The 18,601-nt window shown below is 39.5% G+C and overlaps 1 protein-coding gene across 4 annotated transcripts in view; it reads right to left on the reverse strand.

Annotated features, from left to right (window-relative positions):
- The window catches only part of Gdap1 (ganglioside induced differentiation associated protein 1), a 47,591-nt gene that overhangs the window by 16,322 nt on the left and 12,668 nt on the right, over positions 1 to 18,601 (reverse strand). The window contains exons 1-2 of one of the 4 annotated variants that reach the window (XM_047528111.1): positions 916 to 1,296; positions 26 to 218 (exon numbers count right to left, since the gene is read on the reverse strand). The exons of 1 other annotated variant lie outside the window; for it this stretch is intronic. In XM_047528111.1, the coding sequence (XP_047384067.1) occupies positions 26 to 218; positions 916 to 1,032 (310 nt within the window). In that variant the 5' untranslated portion in view covers positions 1,033 to 1,296. Of the gene's footprint in view, positions 1 to 25; positions 219 to 915; positions 1,297 to 18,601 lie in introns of those variants that run through there. 2 more of the 4 variants (XM_047528140.1, XM_047528131.1) reach the window with 2 other exon arrangements.

An 18,601-nucleotide genomic window follows, 5' to 3' on the forward strand; every position in this document is an offset into this window, starting at 1 on the left:
AAATCACAAATAGCCTTAACATTACCATCCAGGAAAGTCTGTTCAAGATAATCAATGATCTGAGTGGCCTCACAAATTATGTTTTCCCCGTGGATAAGGACAGGCACTTCTCCAGTTGAGTTCAAACGCATAAACCAAGGCTCATTGTGCTCACTCAGGGGCAGACTTACATCATGTTCCTCGCACTTCAAAGCCTTTTCAGCAATTACCAAGCGCACCTGGAAGAGTTCACACGGGTTACTGCAGTGCAGATAAGTTTTCAGTTAAATGACTTCCCTGGATGCCACTAAGCAGCCTTGCTGGGCTTCCCGAGTTATTAACATTTTAAATGTTCTTTGTAATGATTGCTGTTCCCACAATGAACAAGTGAGATGTAGCCTAGGGTTCTACTCTTAAAAATTAGAGAAAACAAATAAGTATTGAAAATGATTGTCTGTATGCATTATAGTCACCCTCCCCATCACCACCACTTTGTGACCTAAACCTAATTATGGGTCCTCCCCAGGCAAGAAGTTGAAGTACGGATATGCTGGGCCTTGAAGGGCAGTGAATGCGAGCAAGAGTGAAGCGGGGATGGGGGAAGGAATGTAGATTATTAAGTAGTTGAGTTAAGGCGCCTCCCTCTGCGTGACTCCACAGGGCCTAGCGCGCAAGGCTCAGAGGCCTTTCAAATACTGAAAGTGACGCTTTCTCGTCGCATGTCATGACTGGCAGTGTTCGGGTCACTCCCTTTCCATCTCAGACCGATTCTCCCGCCTTCCACCAAAGCTCATCCCTGCCCGGGGGTGCGTGCCCGCGAGGTCAGTTCTCCGGAGGCGGGTTTCTGGGTAGGCCAGCGTGGTCTGAGACACCCAGCGGGAGCTGTCCCGGTGCTGAAACCCGATCCGCGCCGCCCTGGGCAACTGAGGCCTGTACCTTTTGAGAGCTGAAGGAATGCGTCCAGTGGTACAGAATGAGCTTAACCTCCGCATCGGACTTGCCTTCCGCCATCAAGGGCGCGGCCGCCCTCGGTTCGTCCTGCCTCCGAGCCATTGCGGAGTGCGTGAGCGCAGAAGGGCCTCGCCGTCCGCCCAGCGCCTCTCCCACCCACGCCGCCCGGCGGAGCTTCTTTAGGTTTTTGCCCCGACGCCGGTCGCGGCGCGAAAGACAAGTCGGATGATGAAGAGACCTCTGGGAAGTGTAGTCTCGTCCGCGAGAAAGCTGCGGGGCCGAGTCCGCAGAGAAGCAGAGGTCTGACGCGGGAGAGGCCCTGGGGCGCGGGAGTCAGCTGGAAGGTGCAACTGGGCGTTTTAAAGATTTAAAAAAAAAAAAAAAAAAAAAAAAAAAACCTCTAAAATATGAGCCCCTGGTTACTACGGCGAGTGAGGAGAAAATGGAGATAGCAAATTACTCATTGGCTTTGGAGGCTGCCTGGTAGAAGGGAGCAATTTCCCAAGATACTTAGGGCTTTTCCTTTGGTGGAAAGGAAGTTCCGGTGACAGATAAATCAGGGCCAATAAGTTTTCATTAGAAGATGCTACTATGGAGTCATGAGAAAGGAAAAAAAAAAAAAAAAAAAATTCACAAACATTGGCGAAATATGTAAAATAGCCTAGTTGTTAAACATAGAAATTTTAGAGCAAAACTACCTGGGCTTACGTCCTAGTTTTTCTCTTTTTCCCCATTTTTTGAAGTAGAGGTATTTTTATTTTGTTCATAAGGCTTTTGCAAGACCGTAATACATAAATAAAATGTTAAATATTCAGCTGGCACGTTGTAGACATCTAATATTATTCACAAGCTCAGTTGCCTCATAAAATCTCTTTATAGCCATGATCAGAATCAATTTCATACTAGTTACTATTGCATACCTCTTAAAATTTGGCATCATTTTAAATAAATACACATAAATATGATCGTGAAATAAATCCCTGTATAATTTGTTCAGCAAACATTGAGTACCTACTATTTTCCAGGTATTTTGCTAGATCCTGAGAATACAAAGATGTACATGACCTGATATCTGGCACTCAAAATATAATTCCAGTGACAGAGACAACAAACAGACAACCACAAAAAAGGATTAAAACTATCCCAGGGCCAACACAAGGTACTGTGAGAAAGGAGGTGATGGTACCACCCAGATAGGAAGGGCCCCTAGAAGACACAAAAATCTCATGAGGTTCTTCTAAAAAGTGCAATAAAGACAGCACTTCATTTGTTGTTCCCTGTAATTTTTATAATTTTAAAAGATTTTATACTGTCTTTGTATATCCTTATGATAATTTAAATGCTTCAGCAAAAGTGATCTCCTTAGCTAGGCACACTGGTGCACAACTGTAATCCCAGCAGCTCAGGAGGCTGAGGCAGAATCTCAAGTTCAAAGCCAGCCTCAGCAAAAAAGGGGTGCTAACCAATTCAGTGAGACCCTGTCTCTAAATAAAATACAGTATAGTGCCCCTGAGTTCAATCCCCAGTACCCGCTCCTCCAAAAAAAAATGATCTCCTTGCCATTTGTTTTTTATCACTGCCCTCACCCCACCCCACCTCAGGCCCAGTGTTGCTATTGAATCCAGGTCCTCAATCATGCCAAGCACTTGCTCTACTGAACTACACCTCCAGCCCCATCAGCTCACTTTAAAGTAGAAGGGGAAAGAACAAAATTTGAAATTAGACAGAATGGAGTCTAATTGACCTACACCCCAACTTGACCTCTCTTCAGCCTTTACTTCATCATGTATAAAATATGGATATGTAAAAATATATGCCAACCCAGAATGTTGTAGGAAGTCCATGAAAGAATTGCACCAGGAGAAAAGTACCAAGAGACTGCCTGGAATGTAGCAGTTGATGAAATGTGTGTAAAAGCCCCTCTGCTGACAGGAAGAGACATTATATTACCCTGAATCATCTCTTTAGGTCTCATAATTCTTACAACTACAGTACCTATATAATCCTCTCCTCCCATTCCTCTTCAGAAGAACTATATTTTTAAGTCTCCAACTCCAGATCCTTAAATATATTACATAGTTCCTTTTTCCTTGATTCACCAAACTACCTCAATATTTGAATAAATTCAACACTCTTGTTGAGCCAACTGATGCTGAAAGAGTCCAGACAGTAAAACCCTGGTTCATCAAATGCTAAGAACTTTCTCCATACAATCTTTCCAATAGCAAAGCCATATAGTGAACATTGAATGCACCAATTGATTGTTGTGTGGGTGTTTAGTACCAAGCATTCATATTCATTGGCAGTGTAAACATGTGAAGGACCTCTGAAGGGAAGTTTATCAATATGCATCAGAAACCTTCAAAATGGGCATAACTTATAATAATTCCTGTATTTGCAGTATAAGTAAATAACTGTGGTAAAATCTACTGTTGGTCCTAAAAGTCTATTTTCCCCTTATTCTTGGTAATAGAAAATTTAGCAAAGCACGTGACTGCTGAGCATAAAGACTACATTTCCCAGGCTACACTGCAGCTAAATGTGGTTTTATGACTATATTCAAATGTGATGGCATGGATGGGCCACACGGAGGTTCTGAGAATCATCCTCATAGAGACAGGCAGATCCCTACCTCTTCTTCCCGGTCTCCATCCTGCCCCCAGGAAAATGGATGCTGACTTAGATGATGATGAAGGAAGCCACACCCCAGAGATGGCTGAGCCATGAGCTGGGAGGGAAACTGAGCCTCTGAAGATACTAGGGAGCAAAACTATCATAACAACCTCCATCTTCAAAACTCCACACTCTCACTGAAAGAAAAAAATAAGTCATTTAGATTAAAGCAGTGTTTTAGAGAGCTTTCCCATTGCTGCAACTAAAAGACCTGACAAGAACAATTTTAGAGGAGGAAGAGTTTATTTGACCCACAGTTTTAGAGGTTTCAGTTGGTAGACAGCCCACTCCATTGCTCTGGGTTTAAAGTAAGGCAGAACATCATGGTGGAAGGGTGTGGTGGAGGAAAGCAGCTCAGGACATGATAGTTAGGAAACAGTTCAGCGTTGCTCAATGGAGACAAAATATAAACCCCAAAGGAATGCCCACCAATGGCCCACCACCTCAGCCACACCCTACCTGCCTACAGATATCACTCAGTTAATCCCTATCAGTGGATTAATGCACTGATTAGGTTAAGGTTGTCGTAACACAATCATTTCACCTCCATACTTTCTTGCATTGTCTCTCACATGAGTTTTTGGGGGACAACACATATCTAAACCATAACAGGTAGTGTTACTTGGGGTTTTCCAGATGCTTCTGTCTTAACTTTTCCTCACTAATATATCAACTTTGTGAAATATAGGTGGTTTCTATTTCTTTATGCTTCTGTAGATTCTAAATTTTCTATAGTTAATATGTGTTGCTTTTACTTCTTAAAGATGTGAACACTAAAAGAATATCATTAAACAGATGATATAAAGGATGATGGTATGTTCTCTTAATCACAATGGGGTTAGAACTGCTGTATCTATTTGCAGTGATCTATAATTCCTTTTATTTTCTATCCCAGTAAAAAAACACCTACGGGTTATTACAAAAATCATATTACCCATTCAGGTGTTAATTCAGAGCTTCTATTAAATTGTCTGTGTATTCTGTACTATGTCTTTGTATATCCTAGCAATTTTGTGGGCTCCAAGAGGACAGGAGCCTGATTCAGGAAAATTAATGTTTCAATATACATTTAGTGAGTACCACATGTTCCAGGCATAGTGCTGGATGCAGAAGACATGGGTTAAAACCCATAGTCACTAGCTCTATGGACCTCAAGTTTGCAGGGAGAAAAATAACATCTAAATGAAGTGTTCTAATTGCTTAGATATGTAAATCATGATAACAAAGCATCTAATACAGAGAGGATTCCCAGAAGAGGCAATAATCTTTACCATAACTAGTATCATACTAGTGCAATTGCCAATATACCCAGTATTGTGCTGCCACTGGATCATGATAGCTAAATGTTAAAATTTCAGGAATTTTGCAAGCTGGATTTCAATCCAACCATTACTAAAAAAATTAATCAAATTGATTTTTCTATTTAATAAATTATTTTTTAAAGAAAGCCAGCAAATATACAAAACTTATCACTCCCTAATTATCCTATTATCTATATTCTTGAGTTTATTTATGTATTATATCTACATGATGAAAATAATACATAAGGGTGTGCTTTGTGCATCTCTTCCTAACTCCTTTTTCAATGATACCATGTAAGTAGTTTGAAATTTGCCATAGCGATATTTACACTACAGAAATCAGTAAATGGTATGTTTATTTCAGAGATTGGTTGTTAAACATTTACCAACATACCATGGAATGTATCTCTTATTTAGTATTTAATAAATTGTTTTGATGATGATAGCCAGGAAAATCCTGAGTAAATCTGTAAATGAGTACATTTGTATACTAATCAGTTTTTGGTGTTTCTTCCTGTCCCAACCAACTTTAGTTCTACTTCCTTCTCTATTTCTCAGACACCAACTATCTGAGGTACCTTTTTTCATGGTGCTTAGGAAGAAAGTGGATATATACATATCAAACTCTCCACTACAGAACACTGAGCACTTTCTCTAGCACATCTTCCCAACAGAATAAAAAAAATAAAAACCATGAACTAGATTACTGCATTAATACCTGATAAACAAATGACATAAAACTTTTGCATGTAAAGAGCACTTTCTTATAACCTAGTTTGATCTTCATGATGATCTATAATTAGCAATTGAGAAAATGAGAGATCTTCCCTATTCCCCACCTTTTTTTTATAGTGCTAAGGATCATGGATACTAGGCAAGTGCTCTACCACTGAGCTACACCCCCAACCTGGAAACAAGGTTTAGTAGCTGAGACACTAGTCCAAAATCCTAGAGTTAGTGAAAAAAATTGTGACATAAAAATGAATTTCTTACTACTAGTCAGTATTATTTTCTTCAATATTATGATTGCCCTAAAACAAGGAGTATTGAACTTTCAAACTATAGACCACATGGGGTGGACTTTGGGGAAAAAATAGCAACTTTATTGGAAATTATTCCACATAGATATATACATTTCTATTACATCTTATTGGCTATGGTATCTTATTGGCTATGGTATCTTATTGGCTATGGTATCTTATTGGCTACTATTTATGTTTTTCATGTGCATTAAACTAAGCCCCTTAAGGACAAGGATTCAATATTTTTCATTTTATATCACCAGGAATCCAGAATAGTGCCTGGTACATAAAAGATGCATTAAAACCTATTAATTGATGGAGAAAAAGAATAGGTAACCAATAACAATGAAAACAGTGACAAATAATAATAAATTGTAGCCTGTTAGCCTCCTGCTCTAAAAATGCTATGTGTGATGGTAATTTCATTTGACAAAATTTGATATTTACAAATGTGTATTGTGGATCATGACTCTGTAAACTTTCATGTTACTAGTTATTATAGCACCTTATATTTTAGATGTTTCTGAGTAAATGAAATCCAAATGGATTTGATTGATGTTTTAAAACAACATACATACCTTCTCTGAATCTGAGTTACCTTACCTATTAAATTATAATAAAGTTGTAATAAAAATCTACATATTTTGGCTACATAGACATACCCATTTTGGAAAAGTTCCTTGACCTTAACAATTATGATTTCTGCACTTTCCTGTTTCAATAAAGTTTGGATTTAATAATATACAATTGTTAAGTTGTATAACTGTATAACTGATGTATATATTTATAACAGTTACCATTATCTAAGGTCCTGTTACTGATCTTAAAGATTTTGACAGTTATTAGGTAATTCTTATATTAAAAAAAAAACAAGATCTAAATCTGAGATATTGAAACGTGACAAAGTAGAATACTCGTGGTTTTTGTTTTTTAATGTACTATTATGAATGACCACAAGAGGTCTCTATTTTTAAAGAAAAAACCATTCCATGGCTATATTTCTTTCTTGATAAATTAGATAACAGACATGGTGATATTCTCCAAAGAATATATTTAACTAAGCAAGTTTAAAAGCAGACCTTCCAAATTTTAAAAAGATCTTTTAAACTTATAGAAAAATTGAATTGTCTCCACTTTCTCCTGACAGTAACAGTGTTAATACTAAGCAAAAAGTACTTTAGCTGTTTTGCCTTGACCCATGCCAGTAATCTAATCCCTGTGAATTACATAGGATTTATATGTGGGATACACATATGAAAAAAAAAATAAGTGGGGAGTATTTGCTCACATAAAACAGGCATGATAAAGCAAGCACACTGCAAACAAGTCATACCGTGACTAAAAGCACACTGTAGACAAGAGCTCAGTGACCAAGGCTTAGTGGCATGAAAAAGTTATGTGTCAAAGGGGCTCTTCACCAATATGTGGAACCAAGGCATAAGCAGACCAGTTAATGCTCACTCCCTGCCACAAAAAAAGAGGAAGGTTCCTCATTTAGAAATGATTCTTAAGAATTCTTATCTTGAATGTGAACACAATTCCTGCTATCTGATGTTTTCAATTATCTACAAAACTCTAAGCATTATCTAATTAAGAGAGAGAAAAGATGGCTCATAGAGTACATTGATTGGTGAAAGAACTGCAATGGTTCTGACTAGTTTACCAGAGCTCTAATCAACCTGGCTTCCATATTTAATTTATCACAGTGGTTTCAAAGTGTGGTCCCCTGATGAGCAACCCCCATCATTGCCTGGGAACTGGACAAACATGCACATTCTACAGAATCGTTAACTCTGGGGGTAGGGCCCAGCAATCTGTGTTTCAAAGTCCCGCAGTTTCCATTGATGCACATAAGGTTTGACAACTATTAATTTAGTTGTATAACTGATTAACAGTTCTTGGTCTCTTGTTTCACTATCTGTAAAATTTGTAAAGAAGAATAGTGTGTGAAAGTAATAAGACTGACTTAATTGTGCCTGGAAGAAAAAGTTCAATAATTTTGAACAACCTCTACAAAACAGGTAAAATCTTATGGTGCCAAGCCACCAGTTAGAGTTCCCAAGATCAAGATGTGAAGACTTTACCACTCTTTCCTAAACATGTGCAATTATTTCCCTGTTGGCTTCTGAGCAAATGCTGCAGATCAAGAATAGCCATGTTTCCTCTGGTCTTTCTTACATCCCAGGGCAAATAATCATACTTAATACCAAGCACAACTTCTTAATTCAGGAAGGTCTAGGAGTGAGGTTATTATAGCTTACAATAATTGAATTTTCTAATTTCCCAAAGAATAAATAATAATGCTAATGATATGCTAAGATATTTTTTAGAAGAAAATTCACTTTGAGCCATATTTCTAATGGAAAGGAGTTGACATCTATCTATCCACTTTTATCCATCTCTACAGTCATGAATGGTATACATGTTCAGAATAAATACATATAGATGGACCATGTGAAATTCAAACAGAGGCATTTGCACTACTTGGTTACTAATTTTTTGGCATGTTTACTGTGTACCAGGAACTGTTTTGAGGGTTTTGTATTTATATTTCATTTAACACTTGAAAAAAATCCCTTAAAGGCAGATAAAAGTATCATCCCTATTTTATCAATAAGGATATTGAAGCACAGAGTGGTCAGGTAAACTGCCCAAACTCACACTATTAGTAATGTACTGACTCTTAAACTCAGAAGTCTGGTTCAGATATCAAGTTCTTACAAGATCTAGCCTCACTATATGAAGCACAACCATGGTCAACAGCTATGGCTTCTCTAGTCTTACATATAAATATTAACCAAGCCTCAAGTCACTGAGTGTTTTTACTGCAGGAGGAAGATTGTTTAGAGTGCATAGAAAATATTGGGGGAAGGAGGATGAAGAGAATAACCTTCTAAAAATAAGCTAACAATTATTACAACATTCCTCTAATAATACATGAGTTCCTTCTAAAAGTTTACAAAGTGGCTTTATAAATAGCATTCATTTGATTGCCCAACAACCCCCCTTTAGAGATAAGGAATCGGCATTGAGGTGTAGAGTTGTCCATCCCACTAATTAGTGGTAGAGCTGAAACTAAACACGAGGCTCATAGCTCCAAATTCCATGCACATTCAGTGTTGCCCACTCCTTGCCTCAGCCTGTGCATGAACAGGTCAACCAACTCTATAGCCATCTCTGTATACATTGGCATCACAATCTGACTTCTGTTCAGTTACTTGCTTTAACAGTGATGAATCTGGACATGTTGGTCCAGTCCTGTGGGGTCTTTCCATTGTGAGTGAAGTAGCCAAGGTTATACTTCACTGTGTCATTTCTCCATGTCAATTTAGCATTCTTCTCCAATCTGGTATATGGAACAGTAGTTAAGAGCTCAAAATTTATAGTCAGAACTGATTCCATTCCTGGTTTCACACTCCCCAGCTGTATGATCTTGGGCACAGCTTCCTTACCTATAAACAAGGTAAAGAAATTACACCACCTTCACTGGCATATTTTGAGGACTGTGTTAAATATTTAGCACAAAGTTTACACATGATACAGAAAAATTATAATTAGATAATAATGATAGGAAGTTTAAAATAATTGATTTTTAAATATTCTGGGTAACTATTTTCTCCTGGAGGAGTTATCCTGCTAGATTGTCTGCCCTTTTGAAGTTCATTTTAAAAATTCTAATGATTTAGCATGAATTCTAGCCATTTAGACTTCAAAAACACATGAAATAATCACTATGAGGTAGATAATATACTCTCTAATGATAGAAATGACATGATAAATCCTGAGAAACTACTTATAGCTCCATGAGTGCATTTCGTGCTGTGCCTGTTGAGTAGATCATTAAAAGAACACTTGATGATTGTATCAATATTCTGCAAACAGCACTGATAACATGAATGAAGGTAGGCAAAATCTAGGGGGAAAAAAGAGGGTCACTTCCCAGTGTGCTCTAGTATTGGAAAAAAACTAGTAACATCACTAACATTTCCTTCATTGATGCAACAAGAGTGAGGATGTTTGCAACTATGAAAGTCTCTAGAATCTATTAGACATAATTTTGGGAAAAGCATATTTCATAGAGGATACTTAATACTTCAGTTTGAAATTACAGCTTTTAATTAAGTATATTTCCTAAAACTAGTGCTTTCTTACTCGTTTCTAAAGTGCTTGTGTACATTTCAATTATTCTTTCATCACTACAGAATGCCCCCCTTTCAGTGGAACTTGCCTATTTCTGCTGTTTTCCTATATATGATTCAGGGAGTCTTCCCTGACACTTCATTTTCTCATTCTCCTTTTATGCTTAAAGGAATCTTTCTGGGGTTTAAGATCATTCAACACCTATCTTTGTAATTCAAATTAAAATATTTAATAATACATTGGAATTTCTTTTTAAAATGTCCTTCAGTGTGTGTGTGTGTGTGTGTGTGTGTGTGTGTGTGTGTGTGTTTTAGTCAGTAAATAATAAGTGAAAATAATTTATGTCTGCATTGTCTCTGGCCACATGAGAAAAATGGCACTAAAATTCAGACATAACTTCAAAGAAGGAAATTGTTAATGTTGCAAGGGTTGCTCTAAGTAAGATTTTACTTTGCAAATGTAAAAATAGGACAAGATAAGATTCTGGGCAGCAGCGGATTCTGGGCACCAAATAGTCATCTATGTTCCTTTGGCATCAACTTCGACACACTGGCATGATTTTTTTCTTAGCCATCCAACATTACCAGGGATATTGAGAGAACAAACACAGGAGCTAGTGCTATAAAAGCCTAAAGCCTACTTCACTTATCTTGTTGGTCTTAAGATCTTAAAGAAACTAAGATAACAGTAACAATAGAATATAGTGCTGGATTTCACGTTGCATCCCAGTCTAAAGCACATTGGCTTTCATTTTTTAAATACTGTATTTTTCAAATAAATTAGTACTGTGAGCTACAGAGAAAAGGTGAATTTAAATCCTTAGCATGTAACTGAGACAAGCGAAAGTATGGAGTTGAGTCTGTGCCTATTAAAGCTACATGAAAGAAATAGGTGACATGGTAATTCCTGTGGGGACGGGTTGGAGAGATCAGTGGACCACAAAGAACACAGAGAGGAAGAGAACGGCTTTTTAAGGAACTATCGTTTCAGAGCAGGGAAGTTTAGCAGAGAAAGGAAAAAAGGTCAGATTCAGGTGATGCTTTGATTTCCAAAGCACATGGGAAGAATCAGCTACACAGGCTAGCTTAAAAACTTTGCAGCTGCTGCATGCAGGTTATGAAAGTGGAAAAACCTAGTCCTGCCAATTCCAAGTGGCAAAAGAAGATAAAGATGGTTTTGTAAAACCACAATGACCTAAAGACAAGACCATACAATGTATAAAATCAGACTATAGTGAAAATGGACAGATGAAGGTGAAGTACCAGGAGTCCCGGAAGTGACTAGAACCCAATGGCTTAGTCTGGAAAGGAGGCTTGAGTTTTGAAGGGAGGGAGGTACCCCTTCCTCTGAGAGTAAAGATGCTGATTCTGTACAATGAAGTGGCTGAAATCCGATGGGCCCTCTTTAAATAACTGATGACCAACGACAGCCCTCTTTTTCACCTTCCTCATTACGCATGTGCCTTGATGACTGGGGCAGCTGCAGATAACAGCAAGTTCTCAGACGTGCAGGGGAGTTCTCAGCTCAGCTCTCAAGATCCTTTTGCCAGCTGTCCTGAAAGCTGATGTAGGACGTCCTCCCCTGAGGCCTGGAGGGTGCTGAGTCTCCTCCAGCTCTGTAGTGGGGTCTGTGGCCTGCATCCTCTTTCTGCACTAAGTCACAGCTCTGAAATCAAGTCTCTAAGAGAGCATCAACTTTTGTACATGATTCCTCCCAACCCCTGAGCCACCTCTTGCAGCCAGTAGGCCTGTTGGGTGCCTTAAATGTGATCCCGTCTGTCGTTTCAGCCTCAGCAGAAGAGCGACATGGCCATATTTATTGCTGTTGCTATTCTAGGGGCTGGATGACGTTGTTCTCCCCTTGTGGCTAAGCACTGCCCGTTCATCTTTCACCGCTCCCTCCAAGTCTACAAGGCTGAAACCAGTGATACAAATAGATTCCATCAGGAGGAAAGTTAAAATGAGAAGTTCCGAGGCATTTCTAAATCAATCTGTGGTATGTTCTTAAAAGTTTTCAATCCTGTTGTCCTCTATTTTAAATGTGTACTCTTAGCACCCCACTATTACCATAAACAGCTCTTGGTGGTAAGTTTGCTAAGGCATGGAAACAAGAATAAAGGGGAAAAACAACTTGACTGATAAGGACAGCTTAGAAATTTGGCAAATGTTGACTTTTTCACCGCTGAGTGTTGGGAGTGTCTAAATGTTACCAGAACACTTGAAGATTTTCCACTTGCCCGGGTACAACCTCAGTCCCTCCAGTCTTCCTTACTAAGACACGCTTCTTTTGTGACGTGAAAGGGACTAAATGACAAGCCACAGACACTCCAATTAAGGATACAGTGATACAGCGCACAGGTGCTCCTGGGAAGTAACTATATACAGGTTTTCTAAATGAAGAACTTGGACACACAAATAACTAATTACAACATGCATTACCCGCACCAAGTAAGGGTGATTCTGACTTGACCACTAACCCCTCCTCATTCCCAACTGGAATTTTCTGTCACGGCTCGAATCCCTCCATGTTCGTACCCATCCGGAAGATCTCATGGCTAAGCCTCTCCAAATTTCTTGTGCCTCACAAATCCAATTTGAAATGTCCACAGGAGAATATCTAATGGAGGCATTGGGTTGCAGTGGCCATGCCCATGGGCTCTGGTTTTGAACGCCTGCCCACAACCACGGTATGCCTCCATTTTCCTTACAACAGTAACCAACTCAGGGACTTGTTGGGAGAATTCAATGAGACAAACATGCGCAAAAGCAATTAGAAAAACTAAACGCCAGAGCCAGGAGGCTTGTTTTCATTTTAGAGCAGGGAGGTCACTCTGGCAGGTTTCCTTGGGAGCAGTCATAGTCCATCTGCAACTATCTGTTCTCTCTTAAAGGACAATACACAGTTGTGCCCCAGGTTCAATGTTTCCGGCAGCCTGCTGGGGAAATACCTCTTCAATATCCTGGGTATTATTTAAAGTGCACTCTTAGTGGGCAGCTTGCTGATCTTTACATGAAAATTCCATGAACCATAGAATTATTCAAATAAAAACACTAATGACAGTGCCTGTCCTGAGTATGAAAGCGGTATATGCATCACCGCAGATCGCGTATATGGCTTGTTTGTCCTCCTGTTGTTCTGTGTGCTATCCTCTTCTCAGTTGCATATTTCTGCAGTGTTGCATCTCATATATGTAAAAATGGAACTGTTTTATGTCTCTAAGACCAAAATTCATCTCTCTAGAGACCCATTTCCACTAATGATGAAAAAATATATTTTGTCCCCTTCAGGATAACAGTCACCTCCACTATAATACAGATCCCTTTGGGGTAAATATTCAGTCACCCTTCTCCTCCCCTTTGCTGGTGGAGGGAGTTTCCGACTGAATCTCGTTTTCAAGTGGATTAGTGTTCTCCTGGCCTCAGGGGAGGGGCATCTGGATTTAGAGCCATCCTCTGGTCCTCACTGACCTCCCTTGAGGTGTCTTGTCCAGCTGGATGTTTGGGATTTGACCTCTGGCCTTGCTGCAGCTGCTGAAAGATTCATATCTAGGGTCACTCATGGTCAGTCTTCCCAACACAGTCAGGCATGGTCAGCGTGTAACTGTCCACCCCTCCCCACCAAAGCTGACTCAACCTTGGCTCTGACAGATCCTCTAAATACAGCCACGTCTCCCATCCAGTCCTTTGCCTGTGTGACATCCACCCACAGCCTTGCCTCTCACCACACCACAACAACCCACCAGCAGCTCATCTGCTTGGAATTTTTACCCACAGTAGGTCAGGAGAACTCATCTCCAGTCACCTCCACACCCCAGGAGACCTAAGAAGGTGTGTTGTCACTATGCTCTCCAGCAAACGGACCAAAATTTGCTTATAGAAGTTTTACTGGCAGGTGTACCCCAGAACAACTCCCACAAGGAAGTGAGGGAAGCCGGGGTGAGCAGACAGGGAAGGGAGACCTGCCGCACAGGGGCAAAGACACTGATTGTACGGAAAACTCCAGAGCTAGGAAAGCCTGAATTGTTCCAATTGAGACAAGGGGGGCAGATATTTACATGTCCCACAGTCAATGAGTTGTTGGACGCAGGATGCCCCCCAAAAGTTCACATGACCTCCAGTTGGGAGGTCCTCTTTGACTGAGGGAATTTTTTTTCTTTCCATTTTTTTATTTGTTCTAATTATACATGGCAGTAGAATGCATTTTGACACATCATACATAAATGGAGTATAACTTTCCATTCTTCTGGTTGTACATGATGTAGAATTACACAGGTCATGTAATCATACATGCACATAGGGTAACAATGTCCAATTCATTCTACTATCATTCCTACCACCATACCCCGTTCCCTCCCTTCACTCTCCTATCTAATCCAAAGTACCTCTATTCTTCCCTAGCCCCACCCCTTATTATGAATTAGCATCTGCATATCAGAAAAAACATTGGGCCATTGGTTTTTTGGGATTGGTTTAATTCACATAGCATGATATTCTCCAGCTCTATCCATTTACCTGCAAATGCCATAATTTCATTCTTCTTTATGGTTAAGTAAAATTCCATTGTGTATGTATGTAATTTCTTTATCCACTCATCTGTTGAAGGGCATCTAGGTTGGTTCCATAGTTTAGCCTATTGTGAATTGAGCTGCTATAAACATTGATGTGGCTGTGTCACTATAGTATGCTGATTTTAAGTCCTTTGGGTGTAAACCTAGGAGTGGGATAGCTGAGTCAAATGGTGGTTCCATTCCAAGTTTTCTAAGAAATCTCCATATTGTTTTCCATAGTGGTTGCACCAATTTGCAGTCCCACCAGCAATGTATGACTGTACCTCTTTCTCCACATCCAGCTGAGGGAAATTCTTGAGGAAGGACACAGTTGAGAGGCATTGGCTGTCAACACTCACAGCAGGTGGGGAAACAAACGCCCTATCCAGGGGCACTGGCCAGTGCTTCAGGGTCCACTAGAGAGCTACCCAGGCTCTGTCTGCCCAAATGCCCCATACCACCCCCTCTGTCCTGGGGTGGCTGTGCTGGGTTGCTCTGATTATTTGATGAAAATGATGCCACTCCTCCCCAGGAGTTCAGGAGAGAAGTGTTGTTGGGGCCATTTCCACCATCAGATCCTCAGTATATCTGGAAATCCCTCTCAAACTGTCCCCAAAGCTCTCCAAACTGCTCTGCTACCATATCCTATAACTTTCCTCATCTATGTATCATGGTAAAAAGTAAACAACCACCTCTAATTGGTGACCTTCAGGAAACTTTCTGATTTTTTTTCTTTCTCAGTGATGCCTGAATCTAACAAATATTAGCCTTTATCTCTTGCATATCATTTCTTCTTCATCTATTTTTGTTGTTGTTCTGGAGATTTAATTCATAGGCACTTTACCACTGAGCCTCATCCCCAGTCCTTTTTGTTGTTTATTTAGAAACAGGGGCTTGCTAAATTGCTTAGGGTCTCACTAAGTTACTGAGGCTGGACTTGAACTTGCAATCCTCCTGCCTCAGCCTCCTAAACCACTGGGATTACAGGTGTGCACCACCGGGCCCAGCATGTGTATCATTTCTTTTAAAGTTAAAATCTGTTTTCAAGTTAAAAGTTTCAAATTTACTTCCTTTGTACCTTGCCCTGAAGCAATGAACACTGTTGATGGACAGGAAGACTTGTGATCACTTGCAACAGTGAAAATCAGCTTTAGTTGACATTTCAAGCTTATTAACCTGATCATCTTACAAATATAGACTACACCTTTTTTTTTTGCCTTGTCACAAAATGCACATTTCCTTTATGGCTGCTGTTTGTATTTGATAAATTGTACAAACTATTGAAAGCTCTCAACTTCGCAGAGCCCCTACTCTGACTTCTATGAGAGCTGTTCTTTGTGTGCCTGAGGGCAGGGGTCAGGTTTCCCAAAGCTCTTAACACTTTCTTCCCAGGACCCAGTGCATGGGTTTGTACCTGACTCTGGAGGCTACTACTCAAAGCCTTTTCAGTCCCATGGCCAGGGAGGCAGACCTCTCAGTGGCCTCTTTCTAATCTGGTCTGTCCTGGATATCATAAGCAGAATCCACAAGGACTGTGACCTCATCCAAACTGGCTTCTTCTTACACTCAGATCTTAATGATCCCTCCCGGCCTACCAAACTTTGAGTTCTAATGATCCCTTTTTAGAATGTTAGAAGGAACAAGTTATTCTGTCCTACGGCTCTATGTGAGAAGAGATTGTTTCCCTTTTTACCTCTAGGAAGCCTCTGGGAATAATCTGCTCTTTATTTAGGATGTTTTCCAAACACCAGTTCACTCACCCATGGGAGTTCATTCATGTATTCTAAGGGGTCTGCAAAAACTCTCTAGATTTTTCATCTCTGTGACTCTTACTTGGTTTCAGGGATTGATTTTGTGTTTATGTTTAGGCTGACTTTGGCACTGAGTCCTTCTACTTTGATGGTTTCTGACTCATGAGAGAAGCAGGCCTTCTATGTAACTGGTGCATCTCCACCAAGCATAGCCAAATGGTGTGCCAGTGCACTGTACGGAGGCTTCCTAAGAAAGCGGCAGCCACGGGATGCTGTGCTGAACTCAGGGGAAGCTGAGCCTCCGTGGGTAGTACCCTAACATTTCAAAATGCAAAACATCATCTGTCACATTAAATTCAGGTTGTTAATTTCAATATTATTGTTTCAATTCGGGTTGGATTTATGTTGTAAATGAAGTAAAACCATACAAAAGTTTACCTTATTTTATTTGTTCTAATTACTTATACATGATGGTAGAATGCATTTTGACACATCATACATAAATGGAGTATAACTTCTCATTCTTCTGGTTGTACATGATATAGAATTATACTAGTCATATAATCATATATACATATAGGGTAATGATGTCCAATTCATTCTACTATCATTCCTATCCCTGTACCCCTTCCCCTCCCTTCACTCCCCTTTGTCTAATCAAAGTACCTCTATTCTTCCCTAGCCCCCCTTATTGTGAATTAGCAGTTTAACTTATTTTTTACATATTGAAGTACCTATATACGATTGTAAATCTATTTTTTTATTACTAGAGCTTTATGGTTATACATAGTAGTTGGGTTCATCCCAACAAGTTCAAAAATACATGAAAATCGATTTCAGTTCATAACCTTCCCTAATTCCTCTTCCTTTTCCTTCCCATCCTCCCACCCCTCTCCCATTCTCCTTCCTCTTCTCTACTAGACTTCCTTTCACTCCTCTATTAATTTGTATTTGATTGGTTCTTTATGTTATCTTATCCTTTCCTTTCCCTTTTCTTTATTTTACTGTAGCTTCCACATCTGAGAGAAAACATTTGACCTTTGAGTTTCTGAGTTTGGCTCATTTCACTTAGCATGATATTCTCCATTTCCATCCATCTGCCAGCAAGTGCCATAATTTCATTCTTTTTAATGCCTGAGGTAAATCTAAATTTTAAAAAATTATTAAAGTTATATGGGAAAGAGGTCTAGATGCATTTTTATTTTCCTCCCCAAATTATCTGTGAATTTCTCCAGTTTGTAAGACACTGGTTCATAGAAGAGAGGCCACATCTTGCTCAAGGGTATGCATTAGAATCAATAGGGAGAAACTGACAATTAAAGACCCTTTTCATATTCTTTAATAGTACCCTTCTTCCTCTTTTGTTTTCTCTGCTTCTCTGTTTCTGTTTTCTCTAGCTATGCAGAAGGCAAATAAACAGTTTCTTACTGAACTTTTACAATAAGATCATAAACGGACCCTGGTCCCTACTTTCCGCCCAGCATCGTCTCTCACCAAGAGTCTGTCCTTGGCTCAAAGAGCCACACAAGGTCCTTTCCTTGGTTCCTTCAATGCACCAAACTCTTTTCTACATCAGAGTTGTTTCCTCTCCTCCCGTTGACTTACTTTCCTTCCTGGCCATCTCCTACTCATCCCTCAGAGCTTAGCTTGAAAGTCACCTCTTTAGAGAAAAATCAGAGCAATATCTGTTGGAAGGATGGATGGTAAATGATGGATGGATGGATAGATGGATGGAAGAATGGATTGGTGGATGGAGAGAGGCCTTCCCTGACTTTTAATGTAAATGAAAACACAACTTTCTATTTTTTTATAGTACTATTTTTCCTTCTGTAGCACAGCAATTTGCAACATGTATTGATTTTGTATCCATCCCTTCAGTGAACTACACATTCCATGAAGGCAGAGAGTTAATGACTTTATACCATTTACTGGGGATCCCATTTAGAAGGCACCTGCTACTTATATACAGTATTGAGTAAATGAACAAAAAGAAAACCTGAAGATTATGTTCACTTCACTGAAATAGCTGCAAGGAGGGGGAACCATCTTCTGTAACATTTTAAAATATTTCAATTAATGGATTATATTAACATGGAACAATCCAAAAGAATGATAAATTTTGAGGAAAAGTAACATATTTCCTTTGGGAAAAAAGTCACAAACTAAAATATCACTTGCAGACGGTCTCATTGAACACTAATCACAGGTAAAATATACACTATATTCAATATGAAAAAT

This window comes from Sciurus carolinensis, chromosome 1 (genome assembly GCF_902686445.1).
Source record: "Sciurus carolinensis chromosome 1, mSciCar1.2, whole genome shotgun sequence".
Taxonomy (NCBI): Eukaryota; Metazoa; Chordata; class Mammalia; order Rodentia; family Sciuridae; genus Sciurus; species Sciurus carolinensis.